This window comes from Ceratotherium simum, chromosome 21, assembly GCF_057802395.1.
Source record: "Ceratotherium simum simum isolate JZ-2026a chromosome 21, ASM5780239v1, whole genome shotgun sequence".
Lineage (NCBI taxonomy): Eukaryota > Metazoa > Chordata > Mammalia > Perissodactyla > Rhinocerotidae > Ceratotherium > Ceratotherium simum.
The window spans coordinates 30,597,959-30,611,142 of NC_141920.1; the positions used below are offsets into that span (position 1 = coordinate 30,597,959).

The following is a 13,184-nucleotide window of genomic DNA, read 5'->3' on the forward strand; positions in this document are numbered from 1 at the left end:
CAGCTCTAGCAGCTATCTTATGGATTCTTTGGGATTTTCTATACATAGGATCATATTTGTGAAATTCTTCCTTTCTAATTTGGATACCTTTTCTTTCTTCTTCTTGCCTAACTGCTCTGGGTAGAACTTCCAGTACAATGTTGCATAGCAGCGGTTACAGTGGACACCCTTGTCTTGTTCCTATGGACAGTTTTTAGCCTTTCACTATTGAGTGTTAGCTGTGGACTTGTCATAAATCCCTCTACCATGTTTAGAAAATTCCCTTCTATTCCTAATTTGCTTAATATTTCTATCATGAAAGGGTGTTGGAATTTTGTCAAATGCTTTTTCTGCATCTATTGGGATGATCCTGTGGCTTTTCTCTTCTGTTCTATTAATGTGATATATTCCATTGCTCTTATGTTGAATCACCTTTACATTCCTGGAGAAGCTCATAACACTCCCATAGTACACCACTAGTCTTTTTTCATTAAAGCCTCCTTTGCATTTAGAATTGTCTTCCCCCTAGATAGTCACTTAAGAATAGCATCCACTTCTCATTTCTGCACCCTTCAAACTTGATATACCAAGTGCTAGAGTACTGCTCAGTGACAGAACGTAGACTCCGGGTGGAAAAACTAATGGCAATCCCACAACTTAAAAATGGACTAGGGTATATGTATGTGTTACCCTGGGAGAAAGTTACACCAAAATTGTTCCTCTCCCAATGGAACTGGTTCTCATTTTTACTATTTGCTTCATATTTTATTGTACAAAAATGATAATCTAAAGTTCTGCTCAAGAAGCTATCTAGATGAGTGCTTTCCAAAGAGGATATACCAATTCACAAGCTCACCAACAGTGTTTATTTCAGCAAACTGATCTTTGCCAGTTTGATAGGTGAAAATGTCCCATTATAGTTCAATTTTCTAATTCTCTTGGTATGTGATGGGCATCTCTGCAAATGTGTAGTTAAAATATAAGGGCAGCAGCTAAGATTAGGGCTAATTCTTTCAAGGCAACTCTTCTCGACTCTATTAAGCACCCAATTTATCAAAGATTTTTCTAAAAATAAACAGACACACCAGGTACCTTTATAATATTCTCTTAAAGAGTTTATTATAAACTAGTTTCACAGGCCACAAGGAAATAAAAGGACTATGTACAGCCTTACGGGAAACAGGCAGGGAGCGGAGGAGGGCCAAGATGAGTCTAGGGCCTTGGTGGGCGCATTCCCGGGGGAGGGGGCCCTGTAAGGGAAACCAGACAATCCCGTGAGACTCCGCGAACAACGGCATAACAAACAAACAGGTCTGTGGTAATGTGGCCCTGAGGAATCGGGCCCACGCCTCTGTGGAGCTACTTCCATAACTCTGTGGCCAAGGGTCAAAGAAGGCCTGAAGTAAGAGTAAGAAGTTTAGTCAGTGCCTGATCTGCAACTCAAATCCCCAGCCCCGCCCCAGCCTCCCACACCCTGCAGTTATCAACTGATTATAGGGATGTACGTGGCATATGCGCTAACTGGGGACTTCTCTGGGGGCTGACTGGGTTCCCATGCTTATAAAACCCATAAACAGAAAACCTGAACTAGAGACACCGGGGTCACCCACTATGGCTTGGCAGAAAGAACACTGGTCTGGGAGTCAGGACACTGAGCTCTCTCTGGGCCTGTTTCCTTAACTATAAAAAAAAGGGCTAATCTATGTCAGCATTTCTCAAACTGGAGTTAAACAGATATACATAATAAATAGTATAGCAAAGCCCAGAGCCCCCTCTTAATCACCAGACAATATCAAATCAAAGGGCCTGAGACAATTCCATGACCTCTGCTGGGGACTCTCAGAATGCATTACTTCATAGCGCCCTGATACTGCCTGCACTGCCTTGGACATTGAGAGAACCCTAGGTACAGGGCTACTCTAACTGCTCTAAGAGGGAAGTGAAGTCAAGTTAAGAAATTCTTGTTCCCTCTCTCCTTTCTGGACAAATCTGTCCTCTAATAGTTTACTTCCATAGGCTTAAGGCCTAAAAGCCCAGAGGACATGGTCAAAATCCAATCTTCCCTCCATTTCCCTCCATGCTAACATGGCTCTAAGGAAGTCAGTCACTGCTGCAGGCACTTACCTCTCATCCCGGGGGGAGGGGGCCGCATCCCCGGAGGGGGCATGCCCATTGGAGTTCCTCGTCCCGGGGGGATCCCCATGGGGGGACCCATAGGAGGCCTCATACCAGGAGGTGGGCCCATCATGCCTGCAAGAAAAAAGTCCCAAGAATTTGGCTCAAGTGTCTATCTTAAAAAGGGAGCAGGAAACATACAAAGCTGTCCACCAAGTTCTCAGACGGATGGACCATTCCACCCCCCAGTCCCTCCTGGAAAACTGGGACTTGAGCCAAAGAGGTGGGGGTCCCAATGGCTCTTGTCCAGTCAGTTCCATGGTCAGTCAGCCAGGCTGGATCTCAGAGTAATCCTGCTTAATTACACAAACTCGTCATCGGTTTCAGTCAAGGTTACGTCTCATCATGAATCCAGCTCAGGCCTCTTCTATCAATTAGCAATGGTCTCCCTATGGGTTTCTCACCTGGAGGGGGTGCCCCTCGGCCCATAGGTGGGGGAGGACCCCCACGGCCAGGTGGATACTGGGTTGGGGCCCCTGCAATACTGGCTGTGGCAGCAGCTGCAGCGGCTGCAACAGTGCCTCTTCCTTGAGGCGTCATCACCTAAGAGGACACAGGAAAGGAGTCAGACAGAATAGTACAGTGCAATGCAGCATCCCACTCTCCTCCCCAACTTGGTTAAGAAACAGCAGATGCCAAATCCCCTAAGCTATAACTCATGGCATCAGACTTCTTGTCTAAAACCATCTGCCAGAGAAGATCAAGCTTGAATGCCCAAGTCCCATCTTCCAGGCCTGAGTTAAGGATGCCCAATTCAAATTAGAGAAGGCACCTGCATTTTCAAATATGACTGATAACAGGTTGTAAGAGAATATATTTCAAATGTTGTCATGGAAACATTTCACTCCAATACAGTTGGCTAAAATACCTTTTATGCATCTCTTTAATACCATCAACATAATTTACAATGGGAAGTTTTCCTTTTTGCTTGATTCTGGGACCACATACAAAGCACAGTGAAAAACCAATAGCCTGACAGTCATAAGTTGGTCATTCTGGACTCTTTCCAAACTGTGGACCCTCACTCTGTCCTTTATTTTAACCACCAGAAGTTGGTGCCTTTCTCCAACTCCTTACCTGTTGGGATGGCCCGCCAACCCCACGGACTGGCCCAGCAAGTCCTGCAGGAGCCTGCGGCATGGGAACACCAGCTGGGATTCCTCTGCCAGCAGCTCTGCCGATCCCTGGGCCCCCAGCAGCTCCAGCAAGTGGCACTCGGGCAATGCCAGTCTGAAAAACAAACAAACATGCTAAAATGCTTGTGGCCTAGAGGATCAGAAGTACACTTTGGAATACCATTGCCAAGAGAGCCCTTCAGATTTATAGTGCATCAAAACAGCTTATAAAAACACTACCCACTCCTATGTGTTAACACTATTCCTCTGTCATCCAAGATTAAGTGCCTAGGTGTCACCTCTGCAGCAGGCTAGAAGAGTAAGTCTAGAGAAACATGCCACAACGCAACCTATATGCACTCCTGTGAAAATTAAACCAACAAAGGGCCAGGGCTCCATTCAGAAGGGTATGGTAGACAAGAGCACTTGACCTGGCATCAGACATGAGGTCCAGTCCCAGCTGATTCTCACCTGGTGGGTGACAGTGGGCAAGTAATCCCACGATTTTGGGACTGTTTCCCCATCTGCAAATGATGGAGTTATGACAAAATTGATTGTGGTCATGAAGGTTTAAAACAGGTTACATCAGATAACAAATTCTACTGGAAATAGATACTAAGAGTTATGAATATGTACACATGCTTTGGCCCAAAACATATGGTAACATCCCTTGCAGACATTTATAAGTGGAAAAAACTGCAATGTAAGAGTCCAAAAAAAGGGAAATGAGTAGGATAAACTACTTTGTACTCACCTGAGAATATCTTTAAGTCATTAACACGACTTTCAAAAAGTATACAGCAAGTGGAAAAATGTTTACAACGTTAAGTGAAAAAGCAGAACAAAATATTACAAGTATACTATGTGTTAAGTACCAGATAAGAGATATATATGTGGATTAAAATAAAAACAAGGTAAGAGGATTATTCCTTCGATGAACAATGTCTTAAAATGAAAAAGGGAAAACAAATTTGGTTCGGTTCTCTACAGACTCTCCTATTTCTAAATGCAGGCCGGTGTTTATGGCAGGACTGCCTGGGATCAAATGCCATTTCACCACGTCCCAGCTGTGACACCTTGGCCAAGTTACTAAACCCCAGTTTGTTTTATTTATGAAGTGGGAATAATTTATCTCAAAAGACTGTTACAAGGATTAAATAAAATACTCAAGTGCTTGGCACACAGCAGATGCTCAAGAACTGTTAACTATTATTCTATAACTATATAAAATATATATTCTATTGTTTGGAGTTACAACTTTTTAAGGTCCAGCTAGACTGTCATCATATAAGAACTGACCCAGATGGCCTTAGGTACCTCTTCTCCTGACTCACTATGTATATCAACTAAGGAAAAGGGGAGGGCTTTAAAGTTAGAAACCTTCAAATTCTAGTTTTGTGTCTCCACTTCTTACTTGCAAGATAACCTCTTTCAGATTCTGTTTATCATCTGTAAAAGGGGGACAAAAATCAGAGGATGCCTGTGAGTACTGTAATGAAACGCAGGGACCCTAACACGGGGCCTGGCTCTTGGCAGGGCCTCTCTTCCACAAGGTTTCCTGGCCTTGCACAGGCATTCTGCTCTGACTTACATCTTTGGGAGGAGGTCCCTCTACTGTCATTGAAACCAGGTTCTCCCCTCGAAGTAGGACCAGACCGAGGACTCGCTTCTCTTCTCTTTCTGCTTGTTTTGAGTTCTTTGGCCTAAAAACAGGTTTAGGAGAAGAAACAAAAAAGTAAGCATTAGAAAAAGGGTAAAGTTCATGTTCACCTGCCTAGGGGCCCTCCAAGATTTATTTTACACTGTATCTCCTGACAAATGGTACATAAACTTTCCCTAAGACAGCCCCTCTGGAAAGTCTTCACAGGTTGAATTTGTAACCCCTTAGGCGGTTGTCTCCCATGCCAAGAGGACACACAGACCAAGAGATGGGACAAGAGTCAAGAAAGCCCAGCCCTGGCTCAAATGTTATTCCGTAGCCATCGTGAAAGCCCTTCCTCAGTTAACTCTCCTTTGCCATTACCCTGTTCCCTCCCCTCAGCTTAAGGCCTCGCCAGTGTCAGGAGGCAGCTAAACAATTCCTCAAGTCAATTGAATCCCACTCACCTCACTTACACGCAGTATCCGTCTAGAATTCCATTCAACCCCACACGCCTAGAATTCCATCCCTCACCTCACATCAGAAATAGAAGCCATAAAGGAAAAAGAGTTAACTACGCTGAAATTACACCTCTGTCCTCAAAGCACAAAAACAGAAACCTCCAAACAGCAACAACCAGAAAGGGATGAACAAAATAGCAATGTAAACCGGACAAAATAACCACAACACAATAGGGGAAGGGAAGAAAAAGCCAAAGCTAATACCTTAAAAATAAAGGAAAGACAAAGTACCTGATTTTAAAAAATAACTTAAAGGTTTCATTTTAACGATATTTTATATTAAATCCACAGTAGTTTTCTATGGGTGGACATTTTTTCCTTTTTTGGCTTATCTGTATTTTCTTATTTTTTAATAAAAGCATGTATTGCCCTTTCACAATTAAAAAAAAAAAAAACCTTCTGGGTATTTTAATTTTTTCTCCATATACTTTTACGCATTTTTTAAAAATCTGTCTAGGGGCCGACGCCGTGGCTTAGTGGTTAAGCGCGCGCGCTCCGCTACTGGCAGCCCGGGTTCGGATCCCGGGCGCGCACTGACGCACCGCTTCTCCGGCCATGCTGAGGCCGCGTCCCACATACAGCAACTAGAAGGATGTGCAACTATGACATACAACTATCTACTGGGGCTTTGGGGAAAAAAAAGGAGGAGCATTGCCAATAAATGTTAGCTCAGGGCCAGTCTTCCTCAGCAAAAAGAGAATTGGCATGGATGTTAGCTCAGGGCTGATCTTCCTCACCAAAAAAAAAAAAAAAAAAAAAAACTTGTCTAATAAATATTTTTTATTGGCAGAATAGTTAGTTTCATTTAAAAAAAAAAAAAAACAGAAGAGAACCACTTGGAATAGTTCTACACTGATCTGTCGGTCCCTCTCTAACACATGCCTGGCCCTCAGCCATCCCTACCGCATCTTCTGTCCTGTACTTCTTCACCTCGTGCGACAAAGAAAACAACAGCCTCAAAGGGAATTCACAGCCACTGACAACATAATATGGACACTGCATGTAGCAAAAGAGAGCTGGATGATCACGGAAGTCATATAACCTCTTTGGGCCTCAAGATGCCTTGAATGGAAAATAGGATAAAAAGCTAGACCACATCTTTTAATAGGCTAGAAAGATCTCTGAGTCCTAAGGGAGTTATCCAATAACTTATGGAATTGTAGCAAAGTAGAAAATATCTCCAACTGTTTCTATGAATGCCAACAAAAATCACTGGCCCCAAACCCACAAGGGGAGCTGAGCACTTACCCTGAAGAGGGTCAGAGGCTTCTTAAAGCAGTTTCAGACCAGGCTGCATTGGGAGAGCCCTTTAGGCTACAGCTTTACAAATAGGCAATGAGGCCAGAAAATCAAGCTCTCCCCCCTTACACACCTGTGGGGAGAACATGAGAGCCCTTTACCCCAGTACCCAGGGGCACGCAAAATCAGAGAAACAAAAAGCCTAGCAGCCCTCCTGACAACTTGTACTCTAATAGGACTAGACAGGAACATTTGCTGAGCTAAGAAAGGAGATTTCTTAGTGGCCAATGCCCCATTTAAATCTGCCCTCTAAAACAGGAGAGCAAACCGAGGAACCAGCTAGCTACATCACCACCTGTCACTTGATCCACCCACCCAATCCACTCCCTCCCACCCATATCCCTCCCCCCATAGCCCACTCCTCACTTGATCTTCCTGAACTCATCACAGTCACAGAGGATCAAATTCATATGCTTGTCAAAAGCCTTGAAGGTGCCAATGAAGATGCGGCCATCTTGCAGGATGCACCTCATCCTGTAGTCGATGTGCTGCAGCATCTTGCTGCTCTTGCCCACGGTCTGCAAGGAGAAATCAACAGGAATGAGACTCAGCTCTTTTGGACCCACACACCCCTGGTCCTTCCTAAAAACTTTCCCCTTGAACTTCCTTTCTACATCTGTCTTTCTCAGTAGATTCTCAGCTCTGTCTTCCAGCCAGGGCCCTTTCCCAGAGAATTCTCCCATGTCACCTTGTTTTCAGCCCTGACCTCTGTTATTCCCCCTTCCCTTAAAATCATCTTGCTCATATCACAATTGCCTTTGTCTATGTGTGACAGTTTCAGGGGTGAGAGGGCAGGGTGTCTCCAAACTAATCAAATCCACCCATACCAGAGACAGCCATCTGCCACTGTGCAGGCTACAGGTGTGACTCCAGTGCTGTGGAACACCCACACCCCGTTACAAAGAATGAGTAAAAGAGCTAGAATGGGACCGGCACTAAAAATCCAGTCAATGAGAAGTTGTTATCAGAAAGGAGCTGATCAACTTGGAAGTGAGAATGAAATCCCCAAATTAAGAATTTGTTAGTATGCCGTATGCCTTCAAGACTACCTTTGGGAGAGGAAAACCTTTTGTTGGCCAGGGTGCTAACTGATCAGTTTGAACACACAATGGTTTTTAAGAATATGTTACTTGTCATGGTTCTTAACTAACCCACCTTTTCTGCTTTATAGCCTGGCTTCCAAGTAGCTTTGCTAAAGTAGAGAGACTACAGAGACATCACAATGCAAATTGTCAAGTGCCCTGGGCAGTTATAGTTTTCTCTAGAAACAAAAGACCCGGCATTTGATCCCTGTGTCAGCCTCCTATCGGACTGGTGTGGGCCATCCAAGTGCCTTCCCCGTACCAGGCACTGTGTTTGTTGTTCATCTCTGCAAGCTTGGACAAGAACAGGTTTTTTGGACCCACAAATGTCTCGATCAGAACCTTGACTCCTGCCACCCTGGAGACCCAGGTTATGTGGCTCAGTCTCCCTTAGATGACCACTTTAACCAGCTTGCAATCACAGCTTCTAACCACACAGATCTGAACCTTTATGGCAACACTTATTGGCCCATCTGCCTTGTGATAGCTCACTCTTACTGGGTGCTTACTGTGTGTCAGGCACTGTGATAAGCACTGTACATCTCATTTAGTCCTCAAAATCAGATCCATTATTATTCCTATTTTACAGATGAGGCCACTGAGGCTGGGAGAGGTTAAGTAGCTTGCTCTGTCTCACAGCCAGGAAGCTGTGTTGGAAGCTAGTCAGCCTGAATCCAGTGCCTACTCTTCTAACCAATTCCCCAACAATATCCTACCAAGTTTCCCTGCTTCCAGCTTACCCAATACGTAACACCCACAGAACAGATCTTTCCGAACACAACTTAGTTCATGTCATTTTGCTGGTGAAACTCTTCAACGGCATGCCTTACCAGCAAGAGGCGTAAATAGCATGTAAAGCCTTTAGTAACCAGGCTCCTGCCCACTCCACCCACCTCATCTTCCACCTCTTCCTCCCTCTCCCCCTCCAGGAACTTTCAACAGCGCTACCCTCATGCTTTGCCCTTGCAGTGCTGCGGATCTGTATTATTCCCTCCCATTTACACCGGAAGACGCCTGACAATCTTTTATGATTCTGCTCAGGAATCAACTACTCCAGAAAGCATTCTTACCCCGCCCCCCGCCGTTACTTGGACTTAATGCTGAATTACCACTCGGAATTATATCATCTGTCCCCAACCAGAAAGTGAACTCGGTGAAGGAAGGAAACATTCCATTGTGCAGCCCCAGCGCCTGAAGTCAGACACGCTCAAACACATGTGTGAACAAACGAGCGGTACTCTTCCTCCAGACAGTCTCATTCACGCTCCCGTTCCCCTCCCCATCTACTAGACCCAAGACCCTCGAGTGTCGGCCACAAGCCCTTCCACCTCCTTCCGCGACTCCCTCTCCGGCCCTCGGCCCCGTCACAAGCCTCAGCCTCTCACCGGGCTCGCCCAGTCCTCCCGCGCGCGCTCTAGCGCCTGCTCCGAAACCCAGAAACACATCCACTCCGCCAAAGTTTACTTAGTGCCTACGGCGTTCCAAGCAGAGCGGCTGCAGCGGCGAGGAGAGCCGCGGTTGTATCCTCGCACCCAGCCAGCGACCCCGGCCTCGGACCCCCAGTTCCGGCCTTCACCTCCCCCACCGCGCCGAACCGCCGAAGTCCGGCTCTTCCCAGCTGGGACCGAGCGGCCGCGGCCCGGGCCTTCACCGCCATGAGCGGGCAACCCAAGGCCTCCTCCCCCATCAGTCGCGGTGCCCACTCCACGACAGACTCAGAAGCTCCCGCGCCGCCGGCCTGCGCCTCCTTACCATGGTGACGGTTCTGATGGCTCCGATTCCCGCCGGATTCGCCTCCGCAGAGGCCTAGGCGCCCGCCACTAGGCCGCTTCCCGCCGCCGCTACCGGAAATGCGGCCGCCCGTAAAATACGGTCGGGTAGAAAGCTACTTCCGGTCCCGGCGCCCGGCTCTTGAGTTCCGGCCAAGACGTGGAGCTTAGGCTCAGAGTGGGGCGGAGCTAACATCGAACTGACCTCTCCGAGAGGCTCGGACACCTTCCTAGTTTCAGTCCGTGCACGAGCTGCTCCGCGTCCCCCTCATCCCCCGCGCCCCGGCCCGTTACCTCCCGGTCCTCATCTCCCACTCTCCCCTGGCTGTCTCCTCCAGCCACTATCCCTGCTTTTCCGTGAACTTGCTGGACGTGCTCCCGCCTCAGCACCTTGTTGCCTCTGCCTGGAATGCTAGTCGTCCGGGTTTGTGTGTGGCTCATGCCCTCACCTTCAGAACTTAAGCTCAAACGACATTTTCCCACTGACGACTCCCTGGCCATCCTGTTTAAAACTGCAGCCTTTCCACCAATCCCTGCTTTTTCTCCTTAACGTCGATCGCTAACATACTATATATTTTTGCTAATTACTTTATAATCCCTCCCCATTAGAATGGAAGTTCCCAGACTATGGATTTTCCTTTGTGTATGGTTCATTGCTGTAGTGCCTGGAACACTGCTTAGCACAAAACAAAGGCTCAATAAATATTTGAATGAATGAATGAGTCAATCAATCAATCCATCCCATCCAGTCCCATGACTTTTGAATACTACCGAAATGCTCAGGAATTTGAAATTTATTCCTCTAACCCTGGTCTCGTCCTTTAACTCTTGGCCTTTTCTATCCGGCCGCATGCTTGGCATGGATGTCCGACAGGTATACTAAATTTAACATGTTGAAAACTGAATTCTTGATTCTATTCACTCTTCTTGACAGTGTTCCCCACCTCAGACATTTCTCGAGCTAAGAAACAGAAAGCAGGGCCGGCCCGTGGCTTAGCGGCTAAGTGCGGGCGCTCCACTGCTGGCGCGCCCGGGCACAAACGCGGCGCTTCTCCAGCCATGCTGAGCCAGCGTCCCACATACAGCAACTAGAAGGATGTGCAAATATGACATACAACTATCTACTGGGGCTTTGGGGGAAAAATAAATAAATAAAATTAAAAAAAAAAAGCAAAAGGACAAACTTGGAAGCATCCTTGATTTCTCTCTTTCTCTCCCATCTCATAATCCATCAGGCTATGGATCTCACCTTCAAGATGTCTTGAATCTGACTGTTGTCACCTGCTCCACTGCTACCACGCTAGTCCTAGCCACCATCATCTCTACCTTGGATCATTTAACGAGCCCCTAACTGGTCTCTTTGCTCCCTCTCTTACTCTCACAGCAGCCAGAGGGCCCTTATATAAAGTACCGGAATTATACCAAATGATGTCATTGCCCTGCTCCCCACCTCCCAGTAACTTCCCAGCACACAGAATAAAATCTAGCCCTGCATCTCCCTCCAACCTCATCTCCCTCAATGTTCCCCTCATTCACCGTCCTCCAGCCACACTAGTCTCCTTGTTCCTCAAACCCAGCAAGGAGTGCTTCCACCTCAGGGCTTTGTAAGGCTCACACCATCCCTAAGATGTATGTTCTGTCATCCTGTTTCTGTCAACCTGTAGATGAAGAGATGGAGGCTCAGAGATGAATTATCTTGCCCAAGGTGGCAGAGTCAGAAGGGGAATATAGTTCCATCTGGCTCCTCAGCTGTTCCTTTGCCTTCAAGTTACCCTGCCTCCTAACATATCATTCATGCATGCATTTTTTTTTTTTTTGAGGAAGATCAGCCCTGAGCTAACATCCGTGCTAATCCTCCTCTTTTTGCTGAGGAAGACTGGCTCTGAGCTAATATCTATTGCCAATCCTCCTCCTTTTTTTTTCTCCCCAAAGCCCCAGTAGATAGTTGTATGTCATAGTTGCACGTGCTTCTAGTTGCTGTATGTGGGACGCGGCCTCAGCATGGCCAGAGAAGCGGTGCATTGGTGCGCGCCAGGGATCCGAACCCGGGCCGCCAGCAGCGGAGCGCGCGCACTTAACCGCTAAGCCACGGGGCCGGCCCCATGCATGCATTTTTTAAAGATTTATTTAGCACCTACTAATGCCATGCACTGTTACTGGGGTACAAAGTCCCTTCCCTGAAGGAGGTTATGTTCTCATGATAATAAGACAGACAATAAACCAAATGAATAAGTATACAAAGTAACATGAGAGTGATATAAAAAAATAATAAAGTAGGGTAGGGACACTCAAGAGTGATGGGCTGCAATTCTCGCTAGATGGTCAGGGAAATCCTCTCTGAGGAGTGGCATGTGAACAAAGAACTGAATGAGGTGAAGAACATTCTGGACATTTCTTATAAAGGGAATCATATCATACATGGTCTTTTGTGACTGCCTTCTTTCATTAGCAGAATGTTTTCAAGGTTCATCCATTTTGTGGTATGTATCAGTTTTCATTTCTTTTTATGGCTGAATCATATTTCATCGTATGATTAGACTATTTTTGTTTATCCTGTCATCAGTTGGTGGACATTTGGGTTGTTTCCACCTTTTGGCTATTATGATTAATGCTGCTATAAACATTTGTGTGCAAGTTTTCATGTGGACATATGCTTTCATTTCTCTTGTGTATATACCTAGGATTGGAAATGCTGGGTCATATAGTAACTCTGTTTAATTGTTTGAGTAACTACCAGACTGTTTTCCAAAGTGGCTGCACCATTTTACATTCCCATCAGCAGTGTATGAGGGTTCTGATTGCTCCACATCTTCACCAACACTTGTTATTTTATGACTTTTGGATTCAGCCATCCTAGAGTGTGTGAAGTGGTATCTATCTCATTGTGGTTTTGATTTGCATTTACCTGATAACTAATGATGTTGAGCATCTTTTCATGTATTTATTGGCCATTTGTATATCATCCTTGGGTTGTGTTTTGTTACTGAGTTGTAACAGTTCTTTGTGTATTCTAGATACGAGTCTCCTATCAGATATATGATTTATAAACATTTTCTCTCATTCTGTGAGTTGTCTTTTTACTTTCTTGATAGTGTCCTGCACAATAGGTTTTAATTTTGATGAAGTATAATTTATCTCTTTTTTCTTCTGTTGCCCATGCTTCTGGTGCCATATCTAAGAATCCTTTACAAAATCCAAGATCATGGAGATTTGGCCCTATGTTTTCTTCTCATACTTGTATAGTTTTAGTTCTTACATTTAGATCTTTGATACATTTTTAGTTAATTTTTGTATATGGCATAAGATAAGGGTCAAACTTTATTATTTTGCAGGTAGATATCCAGTTGTCCCAGCACCATTTGTTGAAAAGACTATTCTTTCCCCCACTGAATGGTCTTGGCACCCTTGTAGAAAATCAGTTGACCACAGGCACATGGTTTTATTTCTGACCTCTCAATTCTACTCCATTGATCTATATGCCTATCCTTATGGAAGTACTACTGCTTTGCATTAAGTTTTGAAGTCAAAAAATGTGAGGCTTCCTACTTTGTTTTTCTTTTCAAGATTGTTTTGGCTATTCTGGATCCCTTCCAATTCCATATAAA

At 45.5% G+C, this 13,184-nt stretch overlaps 1 protein-coding gene across 2 annotated transcripts; it reads right to left on the reverse strand.

Moving 5' to 3' along the window:
* Nucleotides 1-1,076: 1,076 nt before the first annotated feature.
* SNRPB (small nuclear ribonucleoprotein polypeptides B and B1) lies at nt 1,077-9,214 on the reverse strand. Of its 2 annotated transcripts, XM_087445500.1 has the most exons (7): nt 9,196-9,214; nt 7,095-7,246; nt 4,861-4,972; nt 3,232-3,384; nt 2,559-2,697; nt 2,104-2,229; nt 1,077-1,229 (listed from the first exon to the last, which is right to left on the reverse strand). In XM_087445500.1, exons 2-7 carry the CDS (start codon nt 7,223-7,225, stop codon nt 1,192-1,194), a joined length of 699 nt encoding a protein of 232 aa, XP_087301626.1. In that variant the 5' UTR covers nt 7,226-7,246; nt 9,196-9,214; the 3' UTR covers nt 1,077-1,191. The 2 variants fall into 2 exon arrangements, with proteins under 2 accessions (XP_087301626.1, XP_004433894.2); XM_004433837.3 differs by lacking the exon at nt 9,196-9,214 and having other exon boundaries at nt 1,077-1,376.
* Between the last annotated feature and the right edge of the window lie 3,970 nt (nt 9,215-13,184).

Bases quoted from the DNA above. Each gene is read 5' to 3' on its own strand.
- SNRPB (XM_087445500.1), bottom strand. From the start codon at position 7,225: ATGCTGCAGCACATCGACTACAGGATGAGGTGCATCCTGCAAGATGGC. The intron at 2,698-3,231 runs GTAAGGAGTTGG...GTGTCCTCTTAG, and splicing joins TTGGCGGGCCATCCCAACAG to GTGATGACGCCTCAAGGAAG. The intron at 1,230-2,103 runs GTAAGTGCCTGC...TTTCCCTTACAG, and splicing joins CCCTCCCCCCGGGATGAGAG to GGCCCCCTCCCCCGGGAATG.